Source organism: Vipera ursinii, assembly GCF_947247035.1.
Source record: "Vipera ursinii genome assembly, chromosome: 1".
Taxonomy (NCBI): domain Eukaryota; kingdom Metazoa; phylum Chordata; class Lepidosauria; order Squamata; family Viperidae; genus Vipera; species Vipera ursinii.
Window position 1 is genome coordinate 231,143,742 of NC_139512.1, and position 18,407 is coordinate 231,162,148.

An 18,407-nucleotide genomic window follows, 5' to 3' on the forward strand; every position below is an offset into this window, starting at 1 on the left:
TGTTGTTGCTGTTAGTTGTGAAGTCATGTCCAACCCATCATGACCCCATGGACAACATTCCTCCAGGCCTTCCTGTCCTCTACCATCTTCTGGAGTCCATTTAAGCTCACGCCTACTGCTTCAGTGACTCCATCCAGCCACCTCATTCTCTGTCATCCCTTTCTTCTATTGCTCTCAATCTTTCCCAGCATTAGGCTCTTCTCCAGTGAGTCCTTCCTTCTCATTAGGTGGCCAAAGTATCTGAGTTTCAACTTCAGGATCTGGCCTTCTAAAGAGCAGTCAGGGTTGATCTTCTCTAGGACTGACTGGTTTGATCGCCTTGCAGTCCAAGGGACTCGCAGGAGTCTTCTCCAGCACCATAGTTCAAAGGCCTCAATTCTTTGGTGCTTAGCCTTTCTTATGGTCCAACTTTCACAGCCATACATTACAACTGGGAAAACCATGGCCCTGACTATGCATACTTTTGTTGGCAGGGTGATGTCTCTGCTTTTTAGTATGCTGTCTAGATTTGCCATGGCTTTCCTCCCCAGGACCAAGCGTCTTTTAATTTCTTGGCTGCAGTCTCCATCTGCAGTGATCTTGGAGCCCAGGAAAATAAAATCTGTCACTACCTCCATTTCTTCCCCAACTATTTGCCAGGAATTGAGAGGGCCGGATGCCATGATCTTGGTTTTCTTAATGTTGACTTTCAAGCCAACTTCTGCACTCTCCATCTTCATCTGGATCAAGAGGCTCTTTAGTTCCTCTTCACTTTCTGCCATTAGAGTGGTATCATCTGCATATCTTATGTTGATTCAGCCAGTAGATGGCAGTATTTACAAGTTTGGTACATATGTTCTTTTATTTTGACTAGAGTTTCCTGTTTCCTATTACAGATATATAGTTGGGCAGTAAAGCATATGGTGTCTTTACTCTTTGTTTGCTCTGTGTGGTGCTTTATATAAACAAAATTTGTAACATTTGTGCATATGAACCAATTGCTACAGCTAGATGGCACAGCTGATGGATAGGGGAAAAAAAGGCAAGAGAGGATGATTTTGAAGCTTCTCTTTATCTAGAAATGAATTTATTTGAAGGGAGATGACATTTGGCTGGCTTCATATATTGTGGCAAGCCATGTTTATTTCATTTTCTGGTTTCAAATATTACAGTAAACCATAATCATAGTCTGCAAACAACAGTAGCTTGATTCATACTGAGTCAAAAACCAAACAAAAAAAAACTATTATTAATGAAGGAGAATATTTGTTGCTCAGGTTGAAATGAGGGGTCCTTGGTGCTCTCTGAACTTGCTTGTTTTCTTGCAGATGTTTCATTACCCTAACTAGGGTAATATCATCAGTGCTAGTAAGGAGTGCTGTTTGCAGTCAGTTTATACTTCATCATAACAGTCAACTTCATCATAAAGTCCCTGACCTCTCAACCCAATGCAACACAACCAACACAAATCCTAAAAACAATTACACTGCCATATATCAAGAATATTTCATAAACTGCTAATAGACTACTACAACCACATGGAATCAGCATAGTACATAAGTTAACTAAAGCCCTTCAAAACATCCTAAGCAAACCCAAAGACCCAGCAACCACAGAAGAAACACAGGAGTCATCTACAACATAAAATGTAAGAACTGCAGCAACCACAATGTAGGACAAACAGGCAGAAAACTGGCAGAATGTATCTATGAACACCAACAGGTTGTGAAAAGGCATGATGAAAATTCTTTAATTTCACAACATATAGACAGATTTAACCATAGTATCAATTGGAAAAAATGTGACAATCATAGATCAGGCCAAATCCAAAACTGCCAGGCAAGATACCAGAATATAAATCAACAGCAAACAACACTCCTTATTAGCACTTTTATATTTTCCCAGATTAAAATAGGGCTCAGAATGGTTACACTTAAGACTGCAGCATACCTGATAATGAAATAATTTTAATAATGAACCAAAAATGGAATACATCTACAATTAATTGAATTTGCTTAATTCCAGCAACTTGTTTCATATCATTCCCTTTAAGGCAATCTGCCAACTGATCAACTGATGTTGAATTTAATATCCCTTGGCTTATCTCTTCAAATACTGCCCATCAAGATGAGGCTTCTGCTGAGAGCACTGCTTGTCATTTGCTCATAAGAAAAGAAAGGAATGATCAGCTGACACCATTTTACACACATTCTTACAAGAACCTCACCTGGTGATTTTGCCATGGATTGGTTTTCTTAACTCAGGGACAAATTAAGGAACAAAAAATAATGAACAGTCATTGGGCCTGACCTTTACATATCCTTCCTTCCTTCCTTCCTTCCTTCCTTCCTTCCTTCCTTCCTTCCTTCCTTCCTTCCTTCCTTCCTTCCTTCTTCCTGAGTCATTAGCCTTCGTAGCTTCATTTTTAGATAGATATGCTTTATATTTAATATGAAGTAAATATTTCATCTTCTTCCTCGCTGTATTGTGAAGACCTATTTCCTTTTATATTAGCATTTTTAGTTAGGTAATGTAACTGAAGACCTTTGTATTCAATAGTAAGGAAGGCATCTCTGCACTGATATTCACATACCGTAATACAGTCTCATTCTACCAACCTGAACTTCACAAATGAAGTAGGGAAAGAAAAAACAACAACATGAGGTTCTTCTAGATCAGGGGTTTCAAACTGTCATCCTGTGGGCTGGTTGCATCATGCAATAGGCTGCACCCACCCCAGCTCCGGCAATGCAAAAAAACTCGTGATACGTCACAAAATGCCACGTGATGTGGCGAGTTTGAAACCCGTGTTCTAGTTGGTTCCTTAATATTGCTACCAGAGCCATGGCTTGATAAGGAGTCATTCATTTAAATTATGAATAGCTCAAGGGCAGCTTCCACTCCCCAGCCCACAACAAGAGAGTAAATATATCTATGCATATGGTGAACAGGAATTGTACTGGATGTACAGAATTGAATTGCTCAGTTTGATTCCATAAAATGTAATTCTCTTTCAACAGTCACAAGGATCTTCTGGGACAATGTATTATTTGCACGGGCAAAGAATGCTTCATTTTATCTCCCCATCTGTTTCAAGATTATTGAAATCAGTTGAGAGGAATCTCAGAAGTTATTCTCCTGTGAGTATAAGAATGAATGTGCCATAATATGGCCTGTGCATGTCATTAGATGCCTTTACACCAAGATGTGGCTACCAGAGCTGGGCTGCCAAAATCCAGCAGATAATTAATTAGCAGGAAAAGCAAAATATTTTTCCCTATTTAGAGGTCCCATGGAGTTTTGCGGCATATTTCAGTGGTACAGCATGTGCTTTTCCTCTTAAATTCATTCCTTTTTCATCCTTTTGTTGCCCTCTCTTTACCAACAGTTCAGCCAAAGACTTGGCCATAGTTGGTGAAATATTTCCGAGAAAATAGCCTAACTGTTCAAGTGATTTAAACACCATAGGTTTGCTTAAATCACAGGAGTGCTATGTCCACTGTATTTATCGCCTCTTCGGCTTTCTAATAATAAGCTCATAGCCCTTCATAATATTTAGATAATCGTATATACAAATAGATAAAAAAAATGTTTGGATCCTAGGCCTCTTGACAGGTTTGTAAAACCCAGAAGAAAGGGAAGAAAATCAGAGATTTATTCCTCCAAAAAGCTTTATGTTAACATATTCAGGCTGCAGGGGGCAGTGGAATACTGTATTTCTAAATTACAGTTGTATCACACTTGGGAAAAAAATTTGGAGTATGGTGGATTACAGATATAGGGAGTGGGGGAGGGAAATGAACATTTACCTAATTTGAAAACAGCAATCTTGAGAAATTAAGGGGAAAAAAATTGCATGCAAGGTGTTGGTCGTTTTCACCTTTCTTTTCAAAAACATTATGTACTTATTTATCAATACAGAAGCCACAGGACCAGATTTGTGGGCAGAAATGTTTTCTTCACTGTGGCAATGAAAATCCCCCAAAGGTCACTCTTTATCCCTACTATATGACTCAGGCTGTTCAAACAAGCCCTTCTCTAGCAAACAGCGAGTTACAAAGATGGGATTCCCAAATGAAGCCACCCCACAGGCAAATGAAAGCCTCCATCTTTGCATTTCTGCACTGTTTGTGGAGGAGAAGGTTTGCTTCTTCTGAGGGATGGGAGGGAGGGAGGGAGGAAGACTAGCACTGTTTGGCTCGTAGTATTCTCTAAATTTCAAGACCACCAAACTGGAGACAGTTTCAAGCTGCTTGTTGGAAGAGGTGGAGACACCAGTGCTGTGGAAATGCTCACTGGGGTCTTCCCATATGTAGGACAGAAATGGATTGTCTCCCAACACACTCACAGCTGCACACACAAAGACACACACTTTCTAGTCTTCCTCTCTAAAATGAAAGATATTCGTGAAACAGGCTTGTTAAAAACTGCAATGGTATACTATACATTTTAGGAAATCCCGTATTTTTTTTTTTTAAAAAAAGTCTAAGAGAAATCTAACTGACTTCAGTGAATCCATTCATGCGATTAGGTCAAAGCAAGTGACAACACAGGCTGACATTGGGTGATCTTGAGAATGCTGAGCAAGATCCGACTAGGTGAGTGCTTGGATTGGAGCTTACTAGGCTGTAGACCCTACTGAGAAGTTTGGGGGTCAGGGAGAAAACAAATAAAGGCAACAGTGAAGATTTCTCTATTGCGGTCAGGAGAACTACATGGAAGCTTTCATACAGCCACAAGAAATATACTACTCTATAAGACCATGTCTTGACTCAAAGAGCTTACTGTACTATAATCTGGAGTTTCTTCATTTAAAAAATAATTTTATCTTATCTTATTTCTCAAAGCAATGTTGTCACCTATTCACAACCTTTCAGTTCTTGTATTTACTGGATCGGAAAGCAAGGAAACTGTGGCGTTTAAGCAAGACCTTGAACATTTCTTCTTGGTCCTCCTGTTCTAAAGGAAACTGGGACAAAAGGGCTTGTGGTATAAAGGACTGACCCAGCAGGTCCTTCCATTTTGGTTCCTGGTCATGTGACCCTCAGAAACTGGTAGAGCAACCAAGAGCAAGCTTTAAAAAGACATAAGGTATTCTAGGAAAATGGCTTTCTGGTACACAAATTCCATTTCTATGGTAGTACCATTTAAGCATTCTAGCCTTGAACAAATATTTCTTAGGGAAGCATTTATGTGGGAAGCTTGTCTAGAACTAAGGATCACAGAGAATTAAAGGAAAGATGAAAAAAAAACAAATGAAGAATGAATTCTATGCTTGGGATTACTAGAAAGGAAACTGAAAATAAAACTGCCCATATTGCAATGTCCTTATATAAATCTGTGCTGAGCTTGGTACTTTGTTCAGTTCTAATTACCACACCTCAGTAAGATTGTGTAGAGCTGGAAAAGGTGAATAAAATAGAAACCAAAAAGATGAAGAGCTTCTTAAAGAGCTACCTCACAATTTTTAGCTGGAAGTGAAGATGGTTAAGGGGCGATGTGGTATGCATGTTGTAAAAAAAAAGAGGTAGAGATGTATCCTCTCATTATATTAGGGCTTGAGGTCATCTACTGAAATAATATACGGGGAGATTTGGGATTAGGAAAAAGAAGCACCTCATTTCCCAATGCAAAATTAAACTGTGAATTCATTGCCATTAAATGTGGTAACGGCCAACAATTTAGATGGTTTTAAAAGACATCTGGACAAAGTTATGGAGGTTTGAAATATTTTTAGTGGCTGCAACTTATTACCTCAGCCCAAAGCAGGTATCTTAGCTACCACCTGCTAGGAAATGATAGTGGAAGAGCCCATCACCCCTATTTCGAAACAAGATGCACAACTTCCCTGAATGCATCTACTTCAACCGGGGTCAGACTGAGGCCAACTGATGCCCTAAACACAACCAAAAATGGTGCCCCTTGATGGAAGAGAAGCTCTCATGCCATGAGATGGAAACAAAAATAGCACCTTATGACACCTTCAAACCAAACTTTTGAGCATTATCACCCAGCACACCAAAGAAAACATTGTTTTAACAATACAGATTAATGTCAAATATGGCAAATAAGGACAATAGCAAATCAATTGACTGAAGGTTTGGTTAAGAATACATACATGGTTAGAGAAAATGATGAAATAACATACAGAGTTTAAGTCAGAATTATTTTTGTTAGGCATAATTGTAGGTAATTATGAGAAAGAGATTTACCATTTTTCTGTTCTAATAGACCAGGAGTGGGCAACTATGGCCCCTTTAGGACCTATAGACTTCAGGAATTCTGGGAGTGGAAGTCCACAGGTCCTAAAGGGGACATAGTGGTCCACCCCTGCAGTAGATGGTCTTTTTTATAGCAGATCTTGCTGAAATTGATTTGCGTGTGGTTCTTAAAATTGCTAGCTTCCTATGAAATGCTCAAGCTCTGACACAGGAAAGAGATTTACATTGATGTTTTCTCTGATTTATGTTTTCTATCCAACCATTCTGCTAGAAGTGGAGTGGGAAACCCACCAAATGGCAAACAGTTCTCACCAATTTCATCAGAATAAAATAATTAGTCCAACAGTAGAGGAAGACATGGTCTAGGACAGGCATGTCAAACTGCCAGCTTGTGGGCCGGATGCATCATGCCAAAACTGTGCCCACCCCATTGCCGGCAATGGGGAAAAATCATGATACATTGCGCAACGTCACGTGATGTTGCGAGTTTGACATGCCTGGTCTAGGATATTAGCAGTAGGTTACAATGTGTGCTGAAATTATTTAGATGCTATTAGGAATTTAATAAAAAATAATTTCTTGCCATAAAACGTGTTTCAAATTGTGTATATATGGATACATCCATACCAATGTATATTGATATAAATGTACACTATGAAGATATACAAAAATACAAATATATAGTGTTTGCACATTTAGATGCTCTTGGGGATTTAATAAAAAAAATAGCTCCTTCCCATAAAATCTGTTTCAAATTGTGTTTATATGGATATATCTATACTAATATTGGTATTGATATATAGTATGAAGATACTGTAAAAATATACACAAATATAGTGTGCATGTGTATTTGTATTTGAACAGATATTTGTATATCTGTAACAACCATTCAGGTTAAAGGCAAATTGACTTTTGAGGCCAATGGTTATGTTGCTGCATCTAAACGTTATAATACTGACTTCCGGGTGGCGCTTCAGCGGCATGGACGGTCGAAATCGACTGCCAGCCCTCTGATGCCATAAAAGCCGTGGAGCAGCCGACAATCAGCTGTTCCGCAGCTGAAAACCCTTTCCCTCAGGCGAAGAGGGGAAGGGGAGATTCCAGGTAGGGGTAGAGCTCCCCTAGAGCCCCAGAATGTTTATTCTGGGGCTTAGAGGGTGAGAACTCCCCCGAAGCCTGGAAACACTCCAGATCGGAGGATTTCTCTGCTTCAAAGCAGAGCAAGATGCTGAATCCGCTCCTGCTGGACTTGACTTGATCTGATTGTTATCTTGAGGAAATTAACGCAGGCAGAGCGGATGCGGGAGCAGTATAAACAGCAAGTATAAGACTTTAACTCTGAAATCTCAACTTTCTTTCTGTCGTTTTAAAAAGAAAGGGAAGATGGTGCCTGAATGATTCTTTGTAACAAAGAATTGAAAGTGCTTTGAAAGTGAAAGTGGCTGTTTGGATATAGAAAACTGTAAAGACTATAAGAAAATTATAAGAACCTAAAAGAATTTTAAGAAGAGAACACCAAGACTATAAACATTTTGACTTGATTAATCTTTTTAAATACAGAGAATAAAATTGATTTAAGATGCCATTAAAATTGTCAAAACCAGGGGCGCCCAGGAATGCAGGGACTTCGCCAGCACAGCAATCAAACTTACAGGCTTTAATGCCCCCCCCCCACAAACTTTGACATTAAAAGACCTGCAGGAGGCTTTGAAATCTCATACTAAAGAAATAGAAAAAGAAATAAATGATAAGATGGAGAAAATAGAAAACAAGATGGAAAAAATAGATGAAAAAATGAATGATAAATTTGAGTTGAAAAGACTGAGAGTAAACCTTAAAAAAATGCAAGATGCACGTGAGAGAGGGGGTTTGAAGATGCCCAATTTGAGATTAGATTATGATGCAGTTGTGTCATCAACAATTAGTGATTGGTTCAATTTAACGGATGAAAGAACATTGAATATTGAGGGGTATGATTTATTGTATGGATGGCATGTGTATTTATTTTATGACAAAAAGGTGGATAATATTTTTAAGACTCATATCTTAAGGAACGCTTTGTTCCAAGTTTGGAAAAAGTACCAATATATATTAAATAATAAAATACCTATATGGTCAATACCTAGACATGCAATAGGAAATATAAATGTGGAGCAGAAACAAGATGTGATTACTTATAAAGAACTTCTTAGGATGGAAGGGAATATTTTGAAACTGAAAGCTTTAAATGTTTTAAAGGAAGAAAAGATAGTACAGCTTGGTTTCAGTTTATACAATTACAAGCTAGATGGATAGAAGATCAGAAAATTGGTATAATAAAAGTTGATGAAAATTTGATAAAGCAAATTAGAGATCAAAGTCAATCACATATAAAAAGGTTATATAATGCTCTTATAGAGATTGATTCAGAATCGGAGTTAGTTAAAGATTGTATGATAAAATGGGCTCAGAATATTCAAGAGCCCATAATGATGGATACTTGGGAAACAATTTGGGTTAGAAATGTAAAATTTACACAAGCACAAAACCTAAGAGAATTTTTACAAGATGTTTTATAGATGGCATTTAGATCCTAAAAAGTTAGCATGTATGTATCCAAATCAACCACCTAAGTGTTGGAGATGTGGTAGTGAAGAGGCAACTTATTATCCTATATGGTGGACATGTAAAAATGTTAAAGCCTTTTGGATAAAAATATGGTGGATTTTTTCAGAAAGTTTTTAAGAAAAAAATAAGATTTACTCTGCAGCTATTTTTATTGGGGATTATTTCGGATTGTACTGTTATAGAAACTAAATTAATGTTACACTTAATAACGGCAGCCAGACCATTGGTGGTGCAACATTGGAAGAAAGAAGATTCACCTACAATAGAACAGTGGATACTTAAAGTAATGGACGTAGCTGAAATGACAAAAGTTTCAGCATATTTGAAAGAACAGTCACAAGAAAAATATATTTTGGAATGGAAAAGATGGATTGATTATATTCAGAACAAATATGGGACTAAAAAGTTTCAAATAGCATATGAATAATTCTTAACAAGGGAAGGGGGGAGGGTTGATGGGGAGCAGCCTTTGGTGGAGCAGTGGGCTAATGCCTCCTTAAGTAACACCAGCTGCCTGCAATTAGTGCAGGTTCGCATCCCACCAGGCTCAAGGTTGACTCAGCCTTCCATCCTTCCGAGGTAGGTAAAATGAGGACCCAGATTGTTGGGGGCAATTAAGCTGACTTTGTAATAATGCCGCTTGGGTGTGTGTGTGAAAGCCCTAATAAGCAGGCATATACATAGAATGAAGGCTACTGCTAAGCTTGTAAGCCGCCCTGAGTCTTCGGAGAAGGGCGGGATATAAATGGAATTAAAATAAAAATAAAATAAAATTATTAAAATTTTGTAAAACTTTTCAATAAAAAAAATAAAAGTTATAATACTAAAGTTTATATGGAATGATACTTAGGATTTATTAAGAAGAAAATGCAGGATAGCTATATATTTAACCAAGCAATGTTTTAGCTGTCATTAATTATCCATGACCCAGATGTTTGTGTCCTTTGTATGCTTCTAAAATAATGGACATTACACAACAGTGGGGAAAAAGCACAAATCTTCAAAAGACAAATTCTTACTTTCCAGTTGTTTAGCATTCTTATCTATTTTCTTTAATGTGCACTGCTTTAGGGCAAAGTAGACTCTGATGGTTACAGCGGCAACTCTGTCTTCATTGTGAGGCTTTTGCAGCAGATGACATGGAGATCTTGGAAACCTGCAGTGAACTTCTTAATTATTTATGAATGCATAACAAAACCATTTTAACAGGTTTTACAGGTTTGTGTAATTGGTTAGGGAATCACACTCCAGCCTTTAAATCACAGCAGCATCAGAAATAATGAAGAAGGAAAAGATTCACTATCTTTTTTTCTTTAGCAGCATCTTTAGAGGAAACAAGGCACGCGGTGGCTCAGTGGGTTAGGACGCTGAGCTTGTCGATCAGAAGGTCGGCAGTTTGGCGGGTCGAATCCCGAGTGCCGCGTAACAGAGTGAGCGCCTGTTACTCGTCCCAGCTTCTGCCCACCTAGCAGTTCGAAAGCACGTAAAAATGCAAGTAGAAAAATAGGGACCACTATGGTGGGAAGGTAACAGCGTTCCGTGTGCCTTTGGCGTCTAGTCATGTTGGCCACATGACCACGGAGACGTCCTCGGACAAACGCTGGCTCTTCGGCTATGAAACGGAGATGAGCACCGGCCCCTAGAGTCGGAAACGACTAGCACGCATGTGCGGGGGAACCTTTACCTTTACCTTTACCTTAGAGGAAACAATACTTTGAGTACTTGGCTGGATTAGTTCTTGGCCATTAATAGTTCTCCAGCAATGGCATGTGATAATGAGACAAATGGACATTTGCAATTTTAAGAAGACTGCAGGTTTGTTTCAGTGGTGGGATTCAGCTGGTTCGCACCAGTTTGGCAGAACTAGTAGCTAATTTTTTGTTGCCCAAGCCCAGAATGGACTTCCAGAAATAGCATCCACACAAAGAACCACTTGTTCACATATTTGAATCCCACCACTGGTTTGTTAGATTGACTCATTATATGCTATCAAGTTTATGCCAACTTTTAGTGACCACAAAGCTTATTCTCCATGATGATCTGTCCATAACCTGGCCATTCAGGTCTTCCAGCACTGCATCTGTTGACATTTATTTAAACTTATTCCCTAGCAGTTAGTTTATTTACAACAAAAAGTTACTATTCCCATTTAATGTGAAATATTAGATGAACATAAACCACAAATACCATTTATAAGAAGCATAGAATTCAGGACAATTATTCAAATCTGGGGTGGGCTTTTTCCCCCCTAAAATTCAATTGGAATTACACATACCTCCCCCCTATACAAACACGCTCACACATCTGGGGTGTGTATGTTTGTGTGTCTTTTAATCATTGTTTTTACACACACACACACACACACACATCTGGGATAGAAGTGTGTGTGTATGTATCTCTCTCTCTTTGTGTGTGTGTGTTTCTGTGTATTTAAAAATAAACAATAATCAAAACAATCTGTAAGAAAAGATCAAAACAAAATGATTAAAAACCCATCCCAGACTTAATAGTACAAAAAGAAGTGAACATTTGAACATGTTATCATGTACATTTATATGTGTATGTATGTGTGTCTTTCTCAGTCTCAGGTCCTCTACCAGAGCCTGGGAGTTTGAGGGTTCTGCGTAGGATCTTAGACATTCCTACAATTATAGTCCTCTGGACAGAGAGCTCAGATTTCGTTCCTAGGGATCTGTTGGAGCCACTTGCCCAGCTTGAGTGTCCCAGTGGTGGTGGAAGCACTTGGGGCTGGGACTTCTAGGATCCCAGGAAAAAGATCAGAACTCTGTGTTCAGGGAAGTGCAATGTTAGGAACAGCTAACACACACACATACATACACACATGATTGATGACTGTGATTCCAAGTTTCTTAAAACATTTACTGTTAGCTATGCCAAATTTCTCAGTCATTGCTCATAGAGAAGTCTTTTTATTGTGTTGCCTTTAACTGGGTCTCTGTTTATAAGAGGTTATCCAAATTTGCAAATGTCTCCAAGTAAAGTGTCTTTATCTAGGTGCGCAAATAAATCTGAAAGAAAGAGAACTGATCCAATTGTTTCTAGACAGGCAGCTTTTCTGAATCTCTTTACATTTTGCTAAAGTTTTAAATTACAAATTGGAGTTTCTACCTCTCTTCCTACTCCTTTTTCAAAATAGACTCCTCATCTTTCTCACATACACGGCAGACAATAGCAGTATGATCCTCTCCCTACTAGAAGGAGATTTTCTAAGAAGGTTGGTTGGTAAATTTGGGTGAAAATACTATTTGATTCATTTACATCAATGACAACTAATCAAAGCTTGTACATTTCTTTGTGGAGATGGCAATATAATCAGATTCTTTTTTAAAAAGGAACAATAATACTGGAGAAAAAAAATCTGCCTGAATGTATCACATGTGCTTCCAGCACAAAATTGTCCAAGTCATTTTATTTCTACAAAAAACTATCACACAACCAACAATATACTATCTGTGGGTTATGAATAATTAAGGAGATGAAAATTGAAGTTATGCATTCTTTTTTCCCTATCTATCTTTTTATGGTGATTGGAAATACACAACCATGTAGCTGCTGGAAAGATTAAGGCATCCATTCCAATAAAGCATGAAGAAAGGAGACAGTGAGTGATTATATGTTGCATATATACACAGACATGCACATGCAGAGATGTACTGTATATATAGTACTGTGGCTCTCTATATTCTGAAGCTTCTGTTGCTAGATGTACAATGTATGTGTTTTACTATCCAAATGATTTTGCAAGCATACTTTACAGAAAAGGTCTGCAGATTTACATAGTTTACAATATTTCTAGACGTTTAACAAACAAGATAAGATTATGCCTGCCACCTTTTCTAACATTATCCCTGCATTGCAAATCATTCAAAAGAAGTAGCACTCTCTAATGGTCTATAACAGAAATTATGAGAGAGTTAAATGCACCGGTATTATGTATTGTTTAACTGTAAATTTAGAAGGATGTTTCATTAATCCAATGCATATATTGTACATCTGAACCTATATCTATGCCTTGCTTTATCTAAAAATAATGCCAAAAGGAAAAAAAAATAATGAAGACATAGGTAGAATATGTTCAAAGGCAGAGAGAAAATAGCATGGAGCAGAAGGAACTACTGAGAGAGTAGTAGCTAAAACAAATACACGAAGAGATCAGCAAAATCAAGAATAGCAAGTCAAATAGAGTGGAATGCAACAAAAGCAGTTCTCAAGCATCAGAAGGTGAAAAGGGGCAAGATAATGTAATAACAAAGGGATGCTAAAGAAATAATGTGTGGAAAAAATGTTGCACAAATTCTTCCTAAAAAAATGTGACAGCATGTAATCTCTGTGAAGATCACCATGCATTAGAAAAGAACACTTCAAAGCTCCAAAATAAGGGTGGATAAAGGACGCCAAAACAACCTTCCCTCATTGTGAAGAAACTATGAAGAAATGCTTTGTGGTTGAATATCAAGTTGCAGAATGGAGCGGTGGGTACCATGAGCAGCTATTCAGTTTGAAGTCAATCTTTGCGAAATGAAGAGGAACAGCCCTAGACGGTATCTTCCATAAGGTCTTCAAGGTGATCCTCCCTTAAAATCCTGTCCATCAGAAACAGCAAGCACCAGTTCATTTTTTTCTCAGGGTTTGTAATTTCAAGGAATATGAACATTAAGTGCCCCCTACAACCTATTGAAAAAACTACTGGAACAGATCCTAACGTTTGACTTAAGCATCCTTCTTGATACAAGGAAGCCATAAAGGAGTTGCATTAGTTTCTCCAACCCTTCGTGTATCATGGGCTTTTTCTAATATTGTTTTGCATGTTTAACATTTGTACTTTTAAAAAATGTTATTCATGTCCAAAATAAAGAGATGGCTTTGCCAACAGTGAAATATATGCTGTTTTTTTAGCAGAACTGTTTTAAAGGAATGAGAACAAACAGACTTCAAAAGGTTAATGAACTGCACATAAAGCTTATTTTTCTGAAGGCTCACTACATTCTGCATACAGCTTGCCTTTTGGTATTTTGAAATCCAAACAGATCTAGTTATAGAAATAGCAGAAGATATTTGAGTAAATTCCAAACTGTTTAAATATTCATGGATTTAAAATATACTCACAACCTGTACCTTAAAACAAAAAAAATCTCATGAAAATAGGCATGTTTTGATTTGAACAAGCTGGAAGAATAATTATCTAGCTGTGAGGGGCTAGATTAAAAAAATACAGCAAATAAGAAAAGACAAAAGTTTGAATGAGGATTACTGGGAATAGTTCTAAAGAATTTCTCTTCAAAACACTTCATTCTGTTCCACACACAATGTGTTTTTGTACCCTAATATACATTTGGAACAATTTATTGAAATGCCGTTCTAGAAAACTTTGTTATAGACAAACCACTGATCACCAATAAACATGTGAGCTAAAATGCAACTTTAAAAAATCCATGTTACAAACAGTAGCAAAAAGTAATGGATAAGAAAATGGATGTTTCCTCTGAATGAAACAAAATCTCAGCATCCATCCTCGCCATGAGAAATATTCTGTATATCAAAGAGAGTTTGAGCGAATTTCTGAGGCTCTAAAATCGTCTGCTCCCCCCCATTTTTTTTTTTGTCACAGGCTGGTCAATTCTCTTAACTATTTATCAGGCTGACATTCAGTGTAAAGGTTTTCAGCTGTGAAAGGTGAAATCCTATTTAGAAATTGGAAATGAAAGAATTTGTGTTGTTTACATTTATTTAAGGAATAATGAAAATTAGCTCGTTTGATCAGCTCCATCTGATGTGCCAGTTGCATACTTTACTAGATTGGGAAGCTGTTCAGACACTCTTGCCCTAGTCATCTTGAGTCTTGACTACTATAGAGTATTCTACATGAAGCTACCTTTGAAAATCACTAGATGGTCCAGAAAAGAGCAGCATGAGCAGTGAAGGGCATGCTTCAGCGTGCCTACGAGATGCCTCTGCCTATGATTTGCAATGTAGCCAATCTGGTTCTAGGTGAGATTCAGGGAGCTGATTCTTACCTACCGTATATGGCATTGGGCCAAATTACTTGAGAAATCACTTGTCACTCATGGTTTTGGCCCAGTTGGCATGAGTTTGTAAATTGTGCCCAGAGTCCACCTTGTTTTAGGTTGGTATTGGCTTTTGTGTTTTTATGAACTTCTCAGTTGAGTTGGACAATGTCAAAATTGCAAGGAAAGGAAAGGAAAGGAAAGGAAAGGAAAGGAAAGGAAAGGAAAGGAAAGGAAAGGAAAGGAAAGGAAAGGAAAGAGGAGAGGAGAGGAGAGGAGAGGAGAGGAGAGGAGAGGAGAGGAGAGGAGAGGAGAGGAGAGAGGAAGGAAGGAAGGAAGGAAGGAAGGAAGGAAGGAAGGAAGGAAGGAAGGCAGGCAGGCAGGCTTGGATTACTGTAATGATGGCAGGCAAAAACCATGGAATGTTTTGGGGTTTTTTGGGGGGAAAAACATGCATGCAATGGTTTAAAAGCAGAGAAATTTGTATTATTATATTTTTAAAAAGGTAAAGGTTCCCCCGCACATGCGTGCTAGTCGTTTCCGACTCTAGGGGCCGGTGCTCATCTCCGTTTCAAAGCCGAAGAGCCAGCGCTCGTCCGAGGACGTCTCCGTGGTCATGTGGCCGGCATGACTAGACGCCAAAGGCGCACGGAACGCTGTTACCTTCCCACCGTAGTGGTCCCTATTTTTTTACTTGCATTTTTACGTGCTTTCGAACTGCTAGGTGGGCAGAAGCTGGGACGAGTAACAGGCGCTCACTCTGCTACGCGGCACTCGGGATTCGACCTGCCAAACTGCCGACCTTCCAATCGACAAGTTCAGCGTCCTAACCCACTGAGCCACCGCGTCCCTGTATTATATTTTTAAAAAGGCCCAAACCTGAAATTCTATAGAAATCTATTGCATGCCATCAGAGGCTTGGAGAATGCAAGTTATCTATCTATAGTCTGTTAAATCTGAAGCTACTGTTGTAATTTCTTATTTCTCCAGTTATGGCAGGCTAAATGTCATACATGGCTGCAAAAGCAAACAATAACATTGCACTTCAGTTCCATTTAAACCAAGAATTAACATCTTAATACAGGATTTTTACTTGCATGGGTTTAAACCTACAGGACGGCAGTTAATGCTGAATCAGGCAAACCCAATTTCACTGGTGATAAAGCTGGCATCATAAAAAAAGAAGCTATTAGAACAGAAAAATATAAAAGAAATGGCGCTTCAGGAACAGTTTTAGAATTTCTATTAAACTAGTCAAGGTCTGCATATACCGTAATTTGAAAGAAGTGTGTGGCACATTGGAGATTTCAAACAAATCTGCAGGGATTTTTTTTAGTAAAGGCTTTATTTAACAACAATAATAAATGTACAATATAAAACATATCCTAAAGTGTGAGAATGAAATTCTATTTCTGTTGCACAGCTGTGAACAGAGAATGAAAGATGTGAAATATATTAAGTCTACTTCTTAAAATTATAGGCTATAAATAATAACTTTTTTAAATATTTGCCTATCTAAATTCATAGTTGAAAAGACATCAAAACCAATTTCAAATGCACTGATTTTTGTTCTGTGACAGTCTGAATTTACAAACATTTCTGTATTCTTGCACAAAGTAACATGAACTGGAAAAGACTGAAGAAATCTCATAACCATGAGATGTCAGCCATATAGGAATAATCTAGGAATAATGTTGAGAGTTATAAAGTAACTCAGGCTTAAGCTATCTGAAAAAATATGTTTTGCATGAATTTTATATTTCATCCTCAAATATCAATACTGCCTTTGTTTTTCTGAATCTCAGTCCCTGCCTGCCTACTTTACAAAATGATCATTGGCAGATGCATTGTATAACATTGACAATCTTCCTCATATATAAGCATATATTTTAAGCAGTGGAAATCAAAGGTGAACCTCTATCTCTATAGAAACCATTGGCCCATTTTTTTTTTCAACCAAGCCCCTCAGATCTAACCACTTTTATTATTCTAGCAATGCAAGTGAAGGTAAGAGGAATAAATGCACAAAACTGAAGTACCCACAAAGCTGAACTAGCCATTTAGCTTAGCTGAAATTGCAAATTCATAACATAACTTTCAGAAAGATGTAACTGCTGCTTTAAAGAATCACTCTCAAACCAGTGCCTTTCATCTCCTGCCATCCATGTTCACCAAGATAACCACTCCACTTTAAATGGGTAATACCATCTTCACTTTCCTTGAAATATATAATGAAAGTTTGACCAAAGAAAAAGCAAGGATATCCTTCCTTCCTTCCTTCCTTCCTTCCTTCCTTCCTTCCTTCCTTCCTTCCTTCCTCCCTCCCTCCCTCCCTCCCTCCCTCCCTCTTAGGTAAACAAATCTTGAATTTTCTTGTACCATTGGCCAGAAACTCAAAATATATAACTTATCATAACTTAATTGGCCAATTCTCTCTCTCTCTCTCTCTCTCTCTCTCTCTCTCTCTCTCTCTCTCTCTCTCTCTCTCTCTCACACACACACACACACACACAGAGAGAGAGAGAGAGAGAGAGAGACAGAGACAGAGACAGAGACAGAGAGACAGAGACAGAGACAGAGAGACAGAGAGACAAAGAGAGAGAGAATTTTTGTACTTGTACTTGAGGCCCAAATAAAAACAAGACAAAGTTTCTGAAGCCTAGAGAATTGTAAAGGATCAGTTTCTTTTGATTGAAAAAGACATAGAAGTTGATTTACCTGCAGCTGTCAATATTGTTTTTATCCACAGCATTAGGAAAGGTGTAAGGTCCCAGGTTATTGATTTCTGTAACTTCTATACAGCCAGTAAAATTGTAGATGGATCCAGCTACCTAAAGAAAAATAAAATAAAAGGAGGTAGATATTTCTTGGGGTTATGATTTGAAGTCAATCCAATGCTGAAGCCAATATGTTCCATTGTCTGGGGAATTAGACTTGATTCTTTATATAGTCTAAATTGCAATTACATTACAACATCATTTTGTAAAAATAAAGATTTTACTAATGATCCCAGAAAAGTTAGCTTTCAGGATGACACATTAGTGCTCAGCATGTTTTCTCTTTGGAAAGCAAAAATAATGATCATTGGGGGCTATATTTAGATACACATTCTTCCTTATGAAGGGTAGAATGGCAGCATTTACATCAATATAAATTACAATGGTAGTAAATGCAATGTGTATAATTCATTGATTTCCCAGGGAGAGTCATAAACTTTTAAATATTTTTTAATAATTTCTGTTGGAAAAATAGTTTAGGAAACAAAAGCCTAATTTCATCAGTTCAAGATAGCTTCTCACAGTTACTGTTATAGAGGGTACATTATATATTCTGTAATTTTCATATTATGCCCTGTGGGCCTCTGTCTATAATGGCATAAACAAAAACCAAAACAAGAAAACCCCATCTAGCTTTGTTTTCCCCTTCTCTTTAGCTCACTAACTCTACACTGCAAATATTGCTATATGACTTTCAGTGAAATTCTACACTTACATAGATCATGCCCCAATAATGTTAACATAAGCAAAGTTACATTATAAATCTGATGCCTTGCTAGAAGTACCAACTTCAAAGA

At 37.8% G+C, this 18,407-nt stretch overlaps 1 protein-coding gene across 1 annotated transcript in view; it reads right to left on the minus strand.

Annotated features, from left to right (window-relative positions):
* The window catches only part of EYS (eyes shut homolog), a gene marked incomplete at both ends in the record, with an annotated part of 678,422 nt that overhangs the window by 196,852 nt on the left and 463,163 nt on the right, over nucleotides 1-18,407 (minus strand). The window contains one exon of the mRNA XM_083372645.1: nucleotides 17,552-17,664. Within this exon, the coding sequence (XP_083228771.1) occupies nucleotides 17,552-17,664 (113 nt within the window). The remainder of the gene's footprint in view (nucleotides 1-17,551; nucleotides 17,665-18,407) is intronic.